Genomic DNA, 19,757 nt, shown 5'->3' on the forward strand with positions numbered 1-19,757 from the left:
CTTTGAAGACACCTCTTTCAAGGTTTCACATGATGATATTAAACATTATCAGCTGGGTCAGTTTTCAGTTAGTAATATCAGGGCCCATGGGTTCTTTCATTATTAAGTCTGTCATACCCTACAAGTTTGCAACATTTATCGTCTTGCTTAGTAAGATCTACTGTGGACTTGAAAAAAAATTGCTATATGAAGGATGGTGATACAGAGACCTGACCTGATGTACATATCAAGCCCCCAAAAGGAATCTAGCGTTAGGAAAAGGTAGTTTTATATTCAATAATTCCAGTTTGCTTAGTGACTGCATTTCACATGGACCACTGCTTTCCTGAGCCAGCATCTGTGGTGCTGGCTGTACAAAGTGGCAGCTGCTGTGGATGTTCTCCAGGGCAGTGAGCTGGCAAAGGCAAATTTATGTCACTCATCCTTCCTCTGCCATGCAGGAGCGTGGGAGGAGTATTAAAGCAATGTACCCCATTCTGATACTACTGGAGTGACAAAAGACTGCTTTAGGCCACGCATTGTAATGCTCTGTAAGACTAAGTGAGCCAGGTCGTCTCTACCTGTCAGCAATTGCAGTGTCATTACTTGATTTTTTTGGGTGAATCCAGGATATTTAATACAGTTTTTCATTCAGAGTTCCTCAGCTGCACCAAGCATGTCCCTAGTGTTAAATAAATGAGTAGTATTTTAGAAGTGTTTTTTGCATTCATGAAATTCCCATCTGAGCACAAACAAATCCATAGCTCCTTTGCGTATTTCCAAACAATGAAAGAATTTGGATGATTAACAAAGTTTGTTATGTACTGGTTTTTATAGCCACTGCATCTCTAAAGCACTGTGCCATACAGGTTCTTCAGTGTCCTGGACACTGAGAATTAGCATCCTGCATGAAGTCAGATGCCAGCATTATAGGTAATTCATAGTAAATGTAAGAAATTCATCACTGTTGTAGTTGATTGATGACAGCAGCAGGGCATTTCACTTGAGACTTCTTCAACACAGCTAATCTTACATCCAGTTTAATATTAGATACAATTTACCATGTATCTGGCTGACAGCAACATCAGAACATTTCTTTCATCTCATTCCTACACTGCTTAAGAAACACACATCGAAGGGCTGAAAAAAGGTCAGTAAATTAAACAAGAACAAAAATTGGCATTATGTCTTCTCTTTCAAGTTTGCATGGAGAATTTTCCATGCCTGTGTGCTCTGAAAAGGGCTGTAATCCAAATGATACACTGCTGATCTGATGATCCAGAATGACTTTCAAGGCTTGGGCAAGAGCTGTGGACTAAATTCAGCTTTTATTTAGGCCTCATTCCAAATACAGAAATACACAAAGAGACAGTGGATTCTCATGGTCGAACATAGCAGCAGAGGTGTATCTGAAGTGTTTTAAGGGTGCAAACACAAATTAAAATTCTGTGATGTAGAAAGAACAAACTAAGGCAGATTAGAGTAGGGGGAAAGCTGGGCACGGTAGGTGTGTGGGTTAGAGCACTGTGATTGATCTCCTAAAGATGCAGCAAGCTGTGTGAGATGCCAGCAGGAAAGCTGCTTATCATGCACAGCATTCATGACAAGTGAGCAGCTAGAGTCTGACATGACGTAGGAAAAAAACAAGAAACACAGATACCAATCTGGCCCCTATGAACTGGCTTGTCCTGGGATTTAAAAATAATGATTTTTTTTTTTTTTAAATCTCCTCAGCATAGCATTCTTGCTCTGTGTGTGGTGGAGGTATTTGTTCAGATGCCTTCACCTTGCTGGCTCTGTGTGCTCTCTGTCTCTCTGCAAGCACCTAGGTGCTTTTATTGTTCCTCACCACAGCTATCTCTTAATTTGTTGCCTCAGCCAGCTGTTTCTGCCTTTACATTGCCTGTGCCTGGCTTGAGTCCTGTCTGAGCCTCCTTCCTTATTATCTTAATGTTGAATCATCTTATGCCAGTGTAATACTTCCTATTACCTAAATAGTTTACTTTCTGTTTAATTGGGAAGGCAACCTTGACAACAAGCTTTATTGAATCTTACTGAAAAATAAAAGGTGCTGCAGAGAGTCCAGAGAAGGGCAAGAACCCTGGTGAATGGGCTGGAGCACAAGTCCTATGAGGAGGGAGGGAGCTGAGGATGTTTAGCCTGGAAAACAGGAGGCTCAGGGAGGACCTTATTCCTCTCTATAACTATATGTAATGAGATTTTAGTAAGGTGGTGGTCAGTCTTTTCTCCATGTTACAAGTGACAGGATGAAAGGAAATGACTTCAAGTTGCACCATGGGAGGTTTACATTAGCTATTAGAAGAAATTTCTTAATGGAAAGGGCTGTCAAACATTGGAATAGACTGCTCAGGGAAGTGGTGGAGTCACCATCCCTGGAATTTTTAAAGCACATGTGGCTATGTCACTTGAGGACATAGAAGATCACAAAGTGTGCGTGTATGTACATGCATATGAAGACAATTTATGCATTTTTATTTTTCCTGTATTACCATTTTGCTTCCCTGTGAAGGGAGATAAAAGTGGCTTTTGCAACCTCACTTGCTAGTTTCTTTTAGCAAGTACTTTCACAATTGAGACAGAATACTTCATTATTATGATGGAAATTTTGACACCATTAAAAATACAGTGTAAAATATGCGGAGAGACTAACTATCTGGTTAGAATTTGTGTGAAATGGAAATGTAAAGGGTAGAATGACACCTGTTTTGAATCATATCACTGAAAAAAAATGCATGATTGATGCCAGCAGCCCTACCTTTCATTATTGTATTCTTATAGCTTGCCTTGTGGATTAAAAATAAAAGCAAGACCTTATTTAGCCACTATTTTGGTGACTTACCTGTGCTTTAGGTATTATTAACCCCTGCTTGTTCTGTAAATTTCTAAATGTAAAGCTTCTCTCCTGAACCTCCCTTTCTAGAATAGAAAATACAACCATTTTATGTCACTAGGGTCAAAAGGAAGCCAGCTTGTATAAGAAAGGTTTTGCTTCTGTCTGCAATGCTATCTGTAATTCACACAAAAAATTGAGATATTAAGAGACAAGAGGCAATTCTATCAGTTTGTATGCTTGTAAATATGTGCTTAGTCTCCATTCAGCTTTTTAAACAAGCTATCTTAAACTCCAGTGGAATTCAAGAGGGGATGAATTCATCAATAGACAGGCACAAGGCTTTGCTAAAAGCTGAACAAGTACTAGTCCTTGCAGCCTCCCATACATCCTAAATTATGTTCTAGTTTCTTCAAAAAAGAAGCACCCAACAATCCTGTATAAGAGTAGCTGGGTTAAGACTGGGTTTCAGGCAGGATTTCACATAAAATGTTAATGCTGACTATTCATGAATATAACAATCTCAGCTCATTAAAGACTGAGACAGTGTTTTACAACTCTATATATGAATATCCTAATGTGTTAATATATCTTACGAATGTAAAGATGTGTGTTTCTTAAATTTTGCATCCTTCTGAAGTAGACGATCTTTGAGATTCCTTTCAACCTAAACTGTTCCATGATTCTATGAGTTTCACATTCACAAGCCTCAGTTCTCCTGGGGCAGTGTAACTACTCTGCTAGAAGGACAATACAGCAGAAAACAGTCCAGCTTTCTGCATTGCAGGGGTGGTAACTTCCTAAAATGTGTACTGATGAGATCAGGTGTTCTGGAGGCTTATCATACTAGCCAGGAAGGAGAAATTGGTCAGGTTGTGAAATTCAGGAGCAGTCTTTTTGGCAATGACCATGAGAATGTGGAGTTCAGGAACCTTCAAAGAAGGAACAAGGCCAAAAGATAGGACCACAACCCTGGTGTTCAGATTTTTCATGTTCAGGTGTCTGCTTAGAAGAATCCCATAGGACACAGTCATAGATATTATAGGTTCTGGAAGAATTGGTTGATTTTCAAGGATCTTCCTCCTTCAAGTTAAAAAATGGTCTCCTTCCAAGTGCAGGAAATCAAACAAACAAGACAGGAGGTCCACATAATTGAACCAGTAGCTCTGGACAAAACTCAGAATTGAAAAGGAAGCATACAAGAGATGGAATCAGGGCCAAGTGGCCCAGGAGAACTACAAATACCCTGTCTGAGAGTGGAGTTACAGGATTGAATCTGCCATGACATGGAAGGCAACAAGAAAGGCTTCTACATATAAGAGAAGCAAAAGGAAAACTAGAAAAATGTGAGCCTGCTGTTGAAAGAATTAGGAGACCTTGCAAGGCAAGGCAGTGGCATAGAAATGGTTGAGGCCTTTTTCACCCATCTTGATAGGTACGACTGACCTTCAGGAATCTCAAGCCCCTGAGTTTTGGGAGAAAGTCTGGACCCATGAGGAACAGCTGAACAAAACAAAAGACTCTTCCACTGTGAAGGTGGTCAGTGGAACAGATTGCACAGATGGGTTGCAGAGCCTTCATCCTGCAAGATACTCAAACTCTAACTGAACAAAGTTCTGGAATACCTGTTCTAGCTGACTGTGCTTAAGCAGGCAGCACCAGACTAGATCTCAAGAAGTCCCTTCCAACATAAATAATTATGTGATTATGTGTACATAAACCAGTACCTTTTTAAGGAAAAGATGAAAGGAGGCAGAGTTCTTCTAAATTTTTAGTTCTCTTATTCCTGAGATTTTGTTAGGCACTTCTATGTATAAACTTAGGAACAAATAAAAATGGCCTTTTCCACAGTAGGTACAACTTACACACAAACACAAGGAACCATAAGGGTACATAACTTACTCGTATTGAAAACCTGAACTGTATTATTTGTGGAAATGTGTAAAACAATATCAATATTAGTCACCATTCATTCAAATATTTTTTACATTTTTTAATGTAAAATAACAGTACGTTCTGTTTTGAACAGAACAGTATGTTTAATAACAGTACATTCTGTGTTTGACTCTAGCTTTTACTGTGGCTGACCCAGTGCGGGAAGTGGTTAGGCTTTTAGGGGAAATCATAAGTTCATGGTCTTTGTGATGAGTGCTTAGAAGTTACTTCTTTGAACTTCTGCATATCAGTAATGTTTTAGCATCTCACAGATGTAAACTCCTGGACACCGCTCTGTGCCTCTCTTTCTCTCTTCTCTCCTGTGTGGCTGCAGCAGCAGTGACACAAAGCATTAAGTACACAGATGTGTGAATTATCTGTGAGTACTTCATAGCTCATAGGCTCAGATGTGTATATCTACTGTATATAGATGTGTTTTATTCATTTAGGCACTAGTTTGACATCAGGTGAATCCCATAAAACATGTTTCTTGAGCAAAAGCAGTGCATAAGATAGACATTGATGTAACTTTTTCCTGAACAATAAGTCATTGTGATTTACATGAATAAATCATAATGCAGGAGTATTGAACAAGGCCAAATGACTAGATAGATGTGCTCTTTATGCTTTAGAACATACTAAAGTAATGGATATCATATTAAATTATAAACCTTCAGTAAGAAGTCAATTGGCAAAGAGAAATTAAAAAGTACCAAAAAATCTCAAAACCTACACATGTGAACCATTTGAAGCAATATATTCAAACATATTTTAAAGCTTAAAACATGAAAATCATATAAAGAAGCTTTAGAATAACATATTATTATACTGACTATGCTTTGACAATCTAATATAACTTTAAAATGCACATGGTTTGACTCCTTTTGATGATAACATTTATTTTTTCTTTTGTAGAAAATGATGAGGTCATCTGTGTTTCATATGTTCATACTAAGTATGGTTGCTGTCGATGTGATTGTTGCTGCTAGCAACTACTATAAAGGAGAAAATTTCAAGAGACAATATGATGAATTTTACCTTGCTGAGGTGGGTATGGTAAAACGACTATCTGGGTAATTTTCAAGATAAGCTAAAGTAAAAAATGTGATTGTCAAGAACATTTTAGTGTGTAATTTTTTATTCCCTCAAGCATTCCAAGAATACTTTGCTCACTTTTTCAACTTCCTCTGTCTGACAGTGGCTGACAGCCCTATCTTACAACCTTTTGAAAGGTAATTTCCTCAAACAAAATGTTAGTGGTAGTGAGCTGAGGCTTAAGGGTAACATCTGCAGGCAATGCATGGCTGCTGAGTTCCTATCTTTTTCTAGCAGGAGTGTAACATTCAGAAGAATTTAACTTTAAAAAGATCACAAAGCATTGTATTTAAAAATATAATATAGAACTTCTTCCTAAATAATCTTTATTTATATAAAGATTATATACTTAGCTGCCAGAAGGTCCCTTAGCATAACCAAAATACTGTTACAAGTAGTCTGGCTTCAGCAATCACAAGAGCACACCACCAAAATACCCATTTATGCAGTCATGAATTTTGCAAAGGAGGAGTCTGTTAAGTGCTGCTGAACCAGTTAAGTTTAGCTACAAGTGACATTCTGACAGGGAGCCTGCTTGAGTCATTAGCTGATCAAGGATCTCACTGTAGCGCATGCACTAGAGATCCTAGAACCTTGCCTGGATTGGGCTCATTTCTTCTTCATGCTTACTGCACTTTCCCTGGCTTCAATAGTTACACAGTCCTTTGGAGCCAGAGGGGTCACTCTTAGACTAGAGTGAATGATAGCAGAATATTCTTGGTTGTTTCTCTGGTTTTGGTTGTTGTGTAGTTTTCTATGTCTAAATATTTTTGATATTCAGACTCACATGCCCAGCTTTAAGCCCTTTAGTCCTTATAACAGTACAATGCTTTATGAATCTCCTTTTTTAAGGAAGATTGAATTGATACATATTTTTTATCTTAGCTTTAGAATTTGTATTTGATCTCTTAAAATTGTATGAAACTGAGAGTTCACCAGTTCTGGGACAGAAATGAGAGCAAAAAAAACCTGTTAGAAACCACACCAGAGTACAAACCTTTAAAAAAGTGCAAATTATAAAGACAGCAGTGCTGCATCATTCTTCATTGTCTCTCATGATGCTGGGGATTGCTGGATTTTGTATGAATATTGAGTCAATGTTGGCACGGACAACAATTACAAGAATAATTGTGAAATGAATTGTCTTTATTTTATCTCAGGTTCTGAGACTATTTGAAAAACAACATGAATATGAAAATTATTATCTTGAAAATAAGATATTGGAATAAAACCAGCAAATGCTGGGTTGTCATAAAACACTCCACAGATCTTAGAGTAGAACTGAGGGAAACTCATTTTCATCTCCATCATAGTTTAACCCCAGCCAGCAGCTCAGCCCTGTGCATCCTCTTGTTCACTCTGCCTCAGTGGGATGGGGCAGAGAATGGTCATAGTAAAAGTGAGACAACTCATGGGTTGAGATAAAAAACAGTTTAATAGGTAAAGCAAAAGTCATACACACAAGCAAAGCAAAGCAAGGGATTCATTCACCATTTCCCATAGACAGCGAAACCATCTCCAGGAAAGCCAGACTCCATCAGCCATAACAGTAACTTGGGAAGACAAGCAGCATCACTTTAAATATGCCCCTCCTTCCTTCTGCTTCCTCCAGCCTAATATGCCGGGCACAATGCCCTGTGGCATAGGATATCCTTGTGTTCAGTTGGGATCATCTGTCCTGGCTGTGTCCCCTCCTCCCAGCTCCTTGTGCACGCCCAGCCTGATCACTGGTGGGGTGAGAGGCAGAGAAAGCCTTGACTTCATGCGAGCACTGCTCAGCAACAGCTGAAACATCCCTGAGTTATCAACACTGTGTCGGGCACAAATCCAAAATAGCAACATGCAAACTATGGTGGGGAAAATTAACTCTGACACAGGCAAATCTGGTACAATATCCGTGGCTGGAAACAAATAATTAAGTCAACATTAAAGCCTGAGGCCATGAACTCTTTGCAGCAGGCATTTTTGCTTTGTGCCCAGGATACAGCAAGTAGAGCCTGGATTCTTAACAAAAAAGCATTAATTCTATTTATATTCAAAATAGGGAACATTGCATGTCCTATTTCTATTTTGGCTCTGAATATATAGTATAATTATGCTTTTATTAATCAGTGCTAGAAACAATCTCTTCAACATTTCAAGTATAAAGTTTTCAGGGTTTTTTTTCCAGTAGAAATACTTGCCAGGGTTTATTCAAGGTGAGTCCATAATGTAGACTGTCTGTGTCTCTCCTATAAGCAATGTACAGTTTTCTCTAACAATACATTTTTCTCTTTCTGCATAGCTTAGATAATTGATTTCTTAGTGAAAAGGTTGTCAGAAAAATCATTTGTTTGGCTTTTTACATTTCCAAGTATATGAGGCAAAGTATTCTGAGATAGAGAAAGGTGGGGTTTTTTTTATTTGTAAAGCATTTCTTATGTCCATTTATTGGATTTCCTGGTTTTATTTTTCATTTTTTTAATCCTGTGAAGCTTTTACTAGAGGCACTATAAAAATCAAACTAACAAAACCCTAGTATGTTATGGAAGGAGGAACAAAGTATCAGAAGAGCAGAATAAAAAATCCTGGGAGAGAGAAAAAATCAATAAGCTGGTGTCATTTCCTATTTGGTTGTTGTGAAACTTGGTTTTTGTAGCACAAAGGATGCACAAAAGAAATATTTTTAAGAGCCTTGAGGAAACTGAATACTCAGGCAATGCAGATTATTCCACAGTGTTTGTTTTCTTGGTGAAGACTAGTTGGAGCAGGATGCAATGCTGTTGCTCTACCTTTTCCATCAGAGTAGGCTACAGAAAGCTTTCCCTTTAGTGGGAGCTGACTTGAGCTGCCAATAGCAGTGAGGATTCACTTTGCTACAGGAAATAGCCAGATAGACTACAGTAAGCATATCTGGCTTTCTGATACATTTTCCAGAAGTTGTCTTGGAAGCTGCTGGCTTTAGGAGAAGACATGTCTAATGAAATATCTCACTTGGTCCATCCTGTGTATCACACATTGTAGTGGCCTAGAATTGCAGAAATTCATCCACTTAAAGTCAGTGGGAAAATCTAAATTAATTTATTGAGATGCCCTATACCAATAAAAGAAACCTGTTTTCATTGTTGGAAAGGAAAAACAAACTCATGAAGGCAAAGGCTAAGCAAGAAGGTAAAAGGAGTTAATCTATACCCAGATCCCATTGTTTGTATAATATTGTATACCCAGTAGTAAATAAGAGGTTCTGACAGGCATTTCAACTGGTATGCACCAGTCCTGCAGATTAATCGAAATTTTAACAGGATGACTCAAAACCCCAGTGCAGTATCCTGGAAAGAGTAGAGCTTCAAACACACTTTGGTAATTTTTAATGAGGCTGCTGACTTTAGGTGCTCAATACCTAGACAGAATAGTGGTGGATGTTGGTTTTTATATGTTTCTTCCATTATAACATGTTACATACTAGCTGTCTAATTTGAGTTGCATACAATTTCTACAAATACTGTCTGAATACGAGTCCAAAACCAGGTGCTCCTTTATAGTTTCTCCTAGATTCCTTTTGTAACCTGTCCCCTTGCACTGCTGCCTTTGGGTGGCCTTTGCCCTGACCTGGATGAAGGAAGGATTGAATACTGTCAGATCTGGTAGTGAGGGAAGTGTTAGAGGTCTGTGCCCTTAATCCCACTGATCCTTCTTGGAAGAATTCTTATCTTTACTGGCAGCTTGATAACCTTTCAAGTAAGATGCAGTAAATGAGTCTGTCGCGATTGGATGCTGACTGATAGTGAGCTCTGCCTCTGCCAAAAAAAGGTGTTGAGTGGCTACTAGCAAAAGGTAATGTTGATGAAGCTTCCAGGTGACCAAAAAGGAAATGGCCCATTCCTCTTAGCTCCTCTTTGTCCTCCCCAAAGCAGAATTGGCAACATAGTGGAGGGTGACTGCTTGGCACCTGCTTATGTGTTACACCCGTGTTTTCTGCTCTGGCTTCTAAGTTTGCTTTTGCCTTCTCTTTACAGCAATGAAAGGAATTATTCCAGCTTTAAACAAACCCCACAAAACTATAAAATTGTATTTAATTTCACACCTAACAAAAAGTTCTAGTCAGATATTCTGAATCTTCTCCTGTAATTAATTATAAGGAAGGAAAAAAATACAAGCTCTGTCAGCAGGAAGACAGGTGTATAAATGTAATCAGATGTTACACAAACCATTTGATACATTTTTAAGTGCCAGTGGTTTGAATTCATTTGACAAGTATGTGAAATGCAAATGATCCTGCCCACACATTTTTAGAATAAATTAAAATACACTTAACATCATATTTGTTAGTCTTGTTCTAATAGGAAGCCTATGTGCTCTGAAGTTTGTATGTGTGTATTTAAATGTCATTGTTATTCCACCTGCTCTGAGTTGAATCCCAGCTGCTTTCTAACCACAGTTCCATTTTGCCCAATTCAATGGCCTTCTTCTTTTAGGACTCAGTTAGATATTGTGTCATTAAAAGTGAGCTTTACTTTTAAGGGTTTTTTGCTAAAACATTTTTCTGGTGTCTTAGAGATTTTCATGTAAAGGAGTAGTCTCTCCAAACCTGGCTTATTGCTCTCCTAGAGCTCTTTGAGATCTCAGAACACAGGCTGTAAAACTGGCAAGATCCATTTGAGGATAAAGGCATAAATGTGTCCCTACACTGTCTGTCATAAACTTCAGTGTTTAATTTCCATATCCACTCTTTCTGGTGACAGTCCTGTACACATAAAATACGTAAAATTTTATTTAGCTATCTCACAACCTCCCTCTTTCATGTTGATAAACATATTTTTGATGGACTGCAGAGTTTAAATTTTTAAGGCAGCATTCCCGACATTTTCATTGTCAGGGTCAGGATTAAAATCTTAGTCTCTAAATCTTTTATCCCCTGCCAAATTCAGTAGACCTCATGCCCCACAGTCAATTAGTCTCTCATTTTAACAGACTTATAATTCTTGTCTTCAAAGGAGATTTAAGCTATATTTTCTTTATTTCTACTACACTTTGAAAGTATTAGTGGCAATTAGATATAAACTAGTGTTATTTTAGGGTCTCTTTTAAACCTCAATGTGTGTAAAGGGTCAGAGAGGAACATTTCTGAGTCACAGAAAAGCATTTCCATTGCATATCCTGGCTGTTGGAAAGTGTGGAAGAGAGCATCTCAAAGTCTATACAGTGGTAAAATGAGAAGGCAGATGAGGAAGTGTGCCCAGCTAACAGGATTTTTGGTAATGAGAGAAGTAAGAGAAAATAAATCTTGAAGATGTACACCTATGCTTTTCTTCAAACTGAACATTATGCATTTTGCTGTGCAAATATTTCAAGAAAGGTCTCTGGAAGAATCCCAAAGTCATTCCCTACAAGTAGATTTCTTCTCCTGTAACTTCCCACCATGTCCAAGTTCTTTAACATCATTATGAAAATTAACTAATTCTGGACTGACTTTGAATTTCCTCTCCTTTTAAAATTTGTTTTAGGTGTTTAAAAACCATTACCTCTTTTCTACCTGTTTTGGTTGTTGTATTACTATGGATGTTTTAGAAAATTGAAGTAGCAATTTTCAAACTTTGGTGTCTTTCTTAGATCTCTTGAAATTCTTCAAAAACCTCATATGTGTTGCTTCATATTTTGAAAAAGTCATGTCATCATATTTTCTTTTTTATATATATAAAATGAAAGGTCATCTGGATGGATTTAATAATTCATGCTTTCCAAATAATGAAATCCACCTGTCTGTGTTGAGTCTAGAAAATTCTATGAAGTGAAATCTATTATTGTTTATTCTGTTTAAAATATGGTTGGTTTTGTTAAATATTATGAAGATCTTTATTTTTGCCATACAAAGCCCTGATAGACATCATGACATAGAAACTTCTCATTTAACTCGGTGTTTTGAATGCATCTTTCTTATTTTATATATCCATCTAGGTTGCTTTTACAGTTCTGTTTGATTTAGAAGCTCTTCTGAAGATCTGGTGTTTGGGCTTCACAGGATACATCAGCTCATCTCTCCACAAGTTTGAGTTGCTGCTTGTAATTGGAACCACTCTCCATATTTATCCAGACCTCTATCACTCTCAATTTACATATTTTCAGGTATGATCAGCTACTTTTACTTTTTACCCTATATACCAAATTAAAATGTTACCCATCCACATTTCACAAATTTCAATTTCCTCACAGTATTGACCCATTTTGAGAACGACTTCAAAATAAAAAAAATCTCTGTTTTTAACTATGTTCATTGGGTGGATTTAAAAAAATAGCATTCTTTCCAACTTTGCTGAGAAGTCCTTTCTGTTATCAGTAACTCTCATTTCTTATCTGAGCTGAACTGTTCAGTAAGTTCTGGTTTGTTTCTTCATTGTTCTTCACTGAGCCTTGACCTATTACACAGCTGTTTACAACATCACATTCCCATAGTGTCCACCACTACTTTCCTGGCTGCTCTCCCTGCGGCATCAATTCACTTGCTGTTGTTTCTCCAAGTCTTCATCTCTGTGGCAGTCACATGCTGAGATAAGTTACTGTGAGTCTTCTGAGAAAATTTCTTCAGAATCATCCTAGACTTGGGTTTTTTTAGCTCTCCAGCCATTCCCTATCTAGATGGAGTGTGAGGCTCTTCTTGCATTTTCACTTGGGGGAAGAGCAGGAAAGGGAGACAAAAAAAGATTGATTAATTCTGACTTATTATTCTGACTGATTCTTCCTGTCAGCCAGACCAACCAATTCCCCATTCATCCTCCTTCAAGTGCTTAGAGTTGATCCAGTTTTGGGAGAAAGCACTGGGATTCATTATGAGTTATGTTCCACAGTACTAAAGAAAGGGGTTTTTTAAGAATATAAATATTAAAGGATTTATATCTGGCCATTATTCAGCAATGAGTTGGCATAGTGAATAAGTAATACTCAAAAGGGGAAAATAATAAATCATCAGACAGTGTTCTGTCAATAAATGTTATAGTGACACATATTGTCAACATGAATACAGCATGGGGGAAGCAGTCTCCCCAAGTGTGGGTTGAAACATAAAGGCCTTTTCAGATTTCTGCAAATGTCATCCTGTATTTTTTCTAAATGGTTCTGCAAACCTTCTCAAGAAAGCTTTCAGGATGAAAAAATCTATTTTGTTTTCACCTGCTATAATTTGAAGCCTTTTAAGTCATTAGAGCTTTGATTTTGCTGTCCAAATATGTAGAATGTTGTTACTCTATGCAGCATGATGCATCTAAGGTGCAAGGAAGGATGATGTGTCAGGAGCACAGCACAGGGAGCGTAGCTGGGAGCTCTCAGTTAAACCAGCCAGCAATTTAGTTAATAATTGGTTGATATTTATTAGGACATAGTCCGCTTATGACTGGTGGTTTCTTTGTAAGAATTTTCAGCATAAATTATGAATATTGGACTAAATGGATGACATCATCACTAACTCATGGGATTGAAAGTATGATTAAAATGTAGGCAGATGCTGGTAATAAATAATAAGTCTTTTCTTTTTAATGGATTTAATTAGTTTAGTGGAGAAGTGATGGTGGTGATGTTTGGTTTTTTTAGTTACACAGTGCTAGCTTTTATGACAGATAATTTCAGGATGTGATTTTTTTTTTTTCCAAAATATATGAAAGACATACATTTTACAAGCAGAAATACCTGCTACACTGAAAGATTTGGGTTGTATTTTGCAATCCAAGTCCCCTAGGAGGTGAATGATTGGAAGGTTGCAGAATACCTTTGAAGTCAGTCATGTAAGGTACACGCCATACTCCTCCACAGTTAAGTTCTGGGCAAGCTAGATAACACATTTTTAAATCAACCAAGGTCAAAATGCCTTTTTCACATGAATATGTCTTAATGTTAGGCAGATTTCCAGGCATTTAGGTATTTGTGATGACAGCGTAAATGTGTTCCTTTTCAGCCAACAAAACAGATTACTGAAAACAGAAGTCCTTCTTGACACATTCCAGGATAGCAAGCAAGAATTATTGTTTGGGTTGTCTTGCGTACATTTCAGTTTGCATTATTCATTGGTCTAGATCACTACCTTTTGCCAACACATCACTCAGTCTTTACTACATTGGCTACTGTCCACCCTCCCACCTATCTTCCTTGCATTCACTGTGCATTCATTCAAGATGGCTTTGCAGAGCCCTCTGTGAAAGACTACAGCAAAGGACTGTTATCTAGCTATATCTGTAGGACATAAAATTAGTGGAGAAATAACAGATTTTGCATATTATTGCAGAGATCTGTAATGAACCAGCATAAAAGGAAGATATTTAAACAGAATTTAACCTATACTGGACTAAAGAGATGGTATTGTATTTGTGCTTGGGGAAAATACTGCTGAGTCATTTTCTGAATAACTGTCATCCCTTGCAGGAGATGCAGACATTATTTGTAAGAGAGCTATGGTTCCTTTTTTGTATTATTAATTTTGATTTGTTTTTAACATATTTTTTATATTTAATCCAAATAGTGTATGTTCTACGGCTCTTAAATATAATACAATTTGCAATCTAATTACACAAAATGCATAAATTCATTAGAATGTACTTTTGCTAGATTCAGTTTGTTACCTAATGAAAATAAATGAAGAAACCAAATAGTATCAATAAGATTAGTGTGTGGCTTAAAGGTCAATTAAAGTTCCCCAAAGAAAAGGGAAAAAAGTAAGGCAGATAATTGAGTTTATCTAAAACACCACTGGGAATACCAACTAGTATGAAATCTTCTCCCCACTGGGGTCTGTGTTGAAACTAGCATTGATGGGAACAGAGCTAACATTTACACCATGAGTATTTGTAAGTAAGAAGGCACCATGTTTACATTTTAATAGTACTTGGAAATCTCACTCATCTCACTATCTGCCTTGGTAGTCGGTTTCATGTACTCAGATTATATGCAATATAGTCGTGGTACCAATATGAAAGAAAGGACTTTATCTCACCTTGTGCTAAGATTGTGAAAGTTAAGCTGTCTAGTGTAACCTGTGAATCTAGGAGTCTCTTTTGTCACTGAAGACAGTGGATTCTTATCCCATCTCATGTACGGGCTCTGGTATGTTTGGAATAAGTTGCTCTCTTGAGTTGGCTCTCTCTTTCTCCCCCCACCTTTGGTAGTTAAATCTAGATGACAAGCATATTCTGCATACCTTACAAATGGGTAGGAAGGTAAGCTTCAAGGAAATCCAAAGGCGTGCGCTATTAGCAAGCTACAGGACTACAGCGAGCTCGCTGTATGAACAACTTCTGTCACACTTATTTTCTTTCCAAAAACAGCATAGTAATTGTATTTGATTTGTACATAAGGTCAGACAATAATTGCACTGTAATTCCTACTTTTCAGTTTCAATATGATTCTTGTGGAAACCCAGGTGATGCCTTGAAATAGAGACCCTTTTTCTTCCTATGAACTGCAGAATCTCAGTTGCCCCATATGCTGCTGTCCATTGTCTTCAGCAACTAATGTTGCTGCCATGCCTGTTGTTGATACTGATGTTCTTGTCACAAGTCAACACCAATGGCAGAAACAGGAGAATCAGAGCTGTCAGCAGCTCTTTCAAAGTAGACTCAGCAGTGAATGGGTCAGGAGTTCCACACAAGATCAAAGTTTTGCTGCCAGTACTGAGAAGTGTCAGATATGTCAGGGGAAAATGCTGTTGTGAGATACTGACTTTCTCTGATACTGAGAAACACAACCCAAAATTTCCCATGTTATATATAATATGAAATAGCAAAATATGTTCATTACCAAATTTACTAGGTTATGTAGTACACAATGCCAAACAATTTTACTTCAGGTCAGTGAAATAGAAACATGATCTGGGGAAGAAGACTTGGCAGTTCTTTATGTGAATATGTAACCTGATATAGCTAACCTCATAAAATCAGAGAAATCTAAGTTAGAAGTGGCCTTTCAAAGCCACTTCATTGAGCCTGCTGCTCAAAGCAGAGCTTTTGTCAAAGCTGTTCAAGACCCTGCCTATTTAGTATAAGAATGAAATTTTAACAGTGATGATAATCAAACTGAAGCCATTTACCTAGCACTTCAGTAGATTCTTAGTTGCTAAATCTACACTGATGCACTTTGACTCCTACCTGGAGGCATTCTTATGTTTGGTAACACACTGTGAACCTCCTTTGGTCTCTAATTTCACATTACATTCATATTTAATAACTGTGGTGTGTTTTGTCTATGTCTTTGTTACCCCAAAACCAGCTTCACCCAATTGCATGTCTGTAATGACTCTTCATGATCAGTGAGTTGACTACAGCCTTGGAGACCCCTTGGCTCCTCCCATGCCTGTACAATCATCCCATGCCTGTATGCCTCAATGCTGCTTATCTTCCTGGTTTTGTGGTTTTAACCTAACAACATGTCATCTATTACAAGTGGTGGCAACTTGATATTTATGGGTCTACAAGGCTTTAGGTCCCTTTTTTGCCATGAATGTCTGATATTTTGAAAGTTTCTGATTAATGTGATAAATAATTGATACGGTTGCATTTTTCTCTTTCTTTGCAGGTTCTTAGAGTAGTTCGGCTTATAAAGATTTCTCCCGCTTTGGAGGATTTTGTGTATAAGATCTTTGGACCAGGAAAAAAACTTGGAAGTTTGGTAGTATTTACTGCCAGCCTTTTAATTGTAATGTCAGCAATCAGTTTACAGATGTTTTGCTTTGTGGAAGAACTGGATAGATTTACAACCTTTCCAAGGGCAAGTATAAAAAGCACTGATTACTCATTGGATGTCACTATTTTCTTATTGTGGATATTTTCTTACCATTGATGGCAGACTTGGCAGTGTTTGGTAAATGATTGGACTCAGTGATCTTAAAGGTCCTTTCCATCCTAATGATTCTGTGATTCTGTTGGGTTTAACCTGGCCAGTAGAGCTGAACATTACATAGCCACTTGTTCAATCCTCCCCCTGCAGTGGGATAGAGGAGAGAATTGTGGGGGGGGAAGTAAAATTTGTGGGCTGAGATAGAGAAATTTTAGGAGGACAGAAATGGAAGGGGAGACAATAATGGTACAAGAATTAGAATATACAAAATCAGTGGCTCACAGTGCCATTGCTCAGTATATGTTGGCTGATGCTCAGCCAGCTTCCAGTCTGCAGCCCATAACCAGCTTTCCCCTAGTTTATATGGTGACCATGATGCCATATGTGATGGGATATCCCTTTGGTCATTTGCAGTCACTTGTCCTACCTCTCATAACAACCTCAGCTTGTTCACTGGCACAGTGAGAGGCAGGAAGGGCCCTGACACTGTGCAAGCACTGCTCAGCACCAACTAAACATCAGGGTATTATCAGCATCATTCTCATCTTAAATCCAAAATATAGCACTGTGCCAGCTACTAGGAAGAAAATTAATTCTGTCCCAGCCCAAACCTGGACAGATTCTATCATATTTCTTATTATATTAGCGGTCTTCCTTTCCTTCAGAGAAACATGAAGCAGTTTATCTCCATATGTATAGGTTTTTAAAAATTGTATTTTCTGGGTGTAATAGTCTCCCTGTTGTCCTTCTGTAGTGAAAACTATGTTTCCTTGTGATGTGTATTCTATTTCTGCTGTCAAGGGAACACAGAGAAATTTTACCCATGCACTGTGATGATGACACAGCACAGCATACAGCTTAACAGTACTCTCTCATGTAACAGGAAGAGAATTGTGTCCACAGGCATGAATATAGCCCAAGAATTTATATAAAACATATATACACATGATTTTTACCTTCCTATTATGAAAGTGGTTGTTCTTGATTTGTACAGGAATGCTTGTTTTACACAGGGTTATAAAACCTGACTGCATTGACAAAATAAGTGTTTGCCTTTTGGGTATAAATAATGGATATTTATGGGCATTACATTAATTCAGAACAGAACATTGAAAATCAGTGGAAATTGGAGCTAATGTATTTGTTAAAACACACTGTTCTGAATGAAAATAGTGCAATTTCTTTAATACTGGATTAGACTGAGTGTACATGGATTGATTCCAGTGACAATTTATTTGTTTCTGTCATTCCAGTTTGGTTATCCAATGTATCTATTTTAGTGGAAGTGCATTGGTTGGAACAATTAAATAACAATGAATAAGGCAGTCTCAAGGGTCATGTATTTAGCGAACAAAGTGGCTAAACAACAATTTGTAATTATCAAGCTGAAGTTGATCTATGGGAAGCTGGCCATCCAATGTGGAACAAAAAATGCCTCCCTCAGGGAATAATGCAACACCATGCTTTCTATTTTGGAAAACATGTTTAGAAAAGCAGCCACTAGAGTTAGATATTCAGTATAATTCACTAAATACTGAATAAAAAAATTAAATAAAACTTAAGCTTTCCTAATTAAGTCAGGTCTCTAAATCAGGTGATATTGCCACCATATTCTATTCTCATTTCCCATGTACAACTTCTGAAAAAAACTGCAGGTTTCAAATTGCCATGGAATTTAGTTTTGAAATTATTTTATTATTTATGCAAAATGTCAGTGAAAGTCCTGAATCAATAATTGTAGTATGATCAAAATAAGACAGGATTGCAATCATCTTCACACTTTAACTAGATAAATTAATATAAGTACATGAGAAAGATCCACTTGCAATGAAAAATGGCCAATTTATATCAATACATTAGTAAAGTTTTGGATTTTTTTTGAGCATTTTAATCTGCTGCCATTTAAGCTTCAATAAAGGCTTCTAGCATATTGAATTTTAACAGGTATATGTAAATACTAAATACATGTTTTAAGAGTGAGAAAATATTTTTGCCAACAAATTATACAATGTTTTTACAAACAGGACATGCCTTTGCCCATCTATTTTATGACTTAAGTACTGGAAAAAGAGAAGAGCTGTTAACAACAATAGAAGAGTATTACAGAAAAACTGAATTGAAATGTTTTCAATATTTCTTTTTCATATGATAGCCAGAAGCATGAGTGCCTCTGTATTTTTTTGATGTATTCAATTCACCCTGTTATATTTGTTTCAGAAGCGTAAAATTTACAGTGTGTGGTTTCTTTTTGTAGTTTTATAGTAAAGCATCTCTTATTAGGTTAAAAGTCAGTGAAAATTTTGTACTCAAAATTGTGATTGATGGTGTGAAATGGTGGCATACCTCTGAAGGAGTTTGTCTTCCTAGCAAAGTTTAGGACTTCTCCAATTTTCTTCCCTGAAGAAAGATCACTGAATCGGTTCGCAATAAGACAATTCTAATTATTTTCAGAACATGACTGAAGACATGCTATATAATATATGCGATCATATTAAGTCTGCAATACCAGAATTTGCTAGGATAAATGATAAGGAGCTTACCCTCAAAGAACAGCAAACCTTAAATAGCCAGGATTGTTGTTGTGAGTTTTTCAGTTAAAAATACAGGGAGTACAAGCATGATAACAAAAATGGTGACACTAAAGGCTAAATTTTGAGTTTCTACATTAAAGTGCTTTCTACATTGAAACAGACAAAACCTAAAATCATTTTGAAACTAAGTGCTTTATAAGAAGGCACAGTATGGGCTTTGGAACAAATAGACCTCCTCCTTTTGCTAATGCCTCTAAATTGCATGTTTTCACATGGTTTCCTGATGAAAATCAATAGGCACAAGCTCACTGTTGCCATAGCTACTAATTTCACCCTTCTTTTGGCCATTACAACTTGCCAAATGGACTGGCTTTCTCTCTAATGCTAAGTACAAAAATATAGATGTTTGCTTTACTGTTTTTAACCATCTGCTATCTCTTATTTTTGCATGTCTTCTTGGGCTCCACATATTGAGCCATGAGGAAGGACAGGGTGGTGGGGCCCCCTGAAGAACACATAGGTGTAGGGTGGCTGCTAAGAAAATTCACTGTATGGAGAAAAAAACACATTGTTAG

General features: G+C 37.3%; 1 protein-coding gene across 1 annotated transcript in view; it reads left to right on the forward strand.

Moving 5' to 3' along the window:
- NALCN (sodium leak channel, non-selective) overlaps nt 1–19,757 on the forward strand; it is a 226,998-nt gene that overhangs the window by 110,457 nt on the left and 96,784 nt on the right. The window contains exons 11-13 of the mRNA XM_036406770.2: nt 5,681–5,812; nt 11,795–11,962; nt 16,391–16,582. Coding sequence (XP_036262663.1) covers nt 5,681–5,812; nt 11,795–11,962; nt 16,391–16,582 — 492 coding nt within the window. The remainder of the gene's footprint in view (nt 1–5,680; nt 5,813–11,794; nt 11,963–16,390; nt 16,583–19,757) is intronic.

The sequence above is a fragment of the Molothrus ater genome, chromosome 2 (assembly GCF_012460135.2).
Source record: "Molothrus ater isolate BHLD 08-10-18 breed brown headed cowbird chromosome 2, BPBGC_Mater_1.1, whole genome shotgun sequence".
NCBI classification, from domain to species: domain Eukaryota; kingdom Metazoa; phylum Chordata; class Aves; order Passeriformes; family Icteridae; genus Molothrus; species Molothrus ater.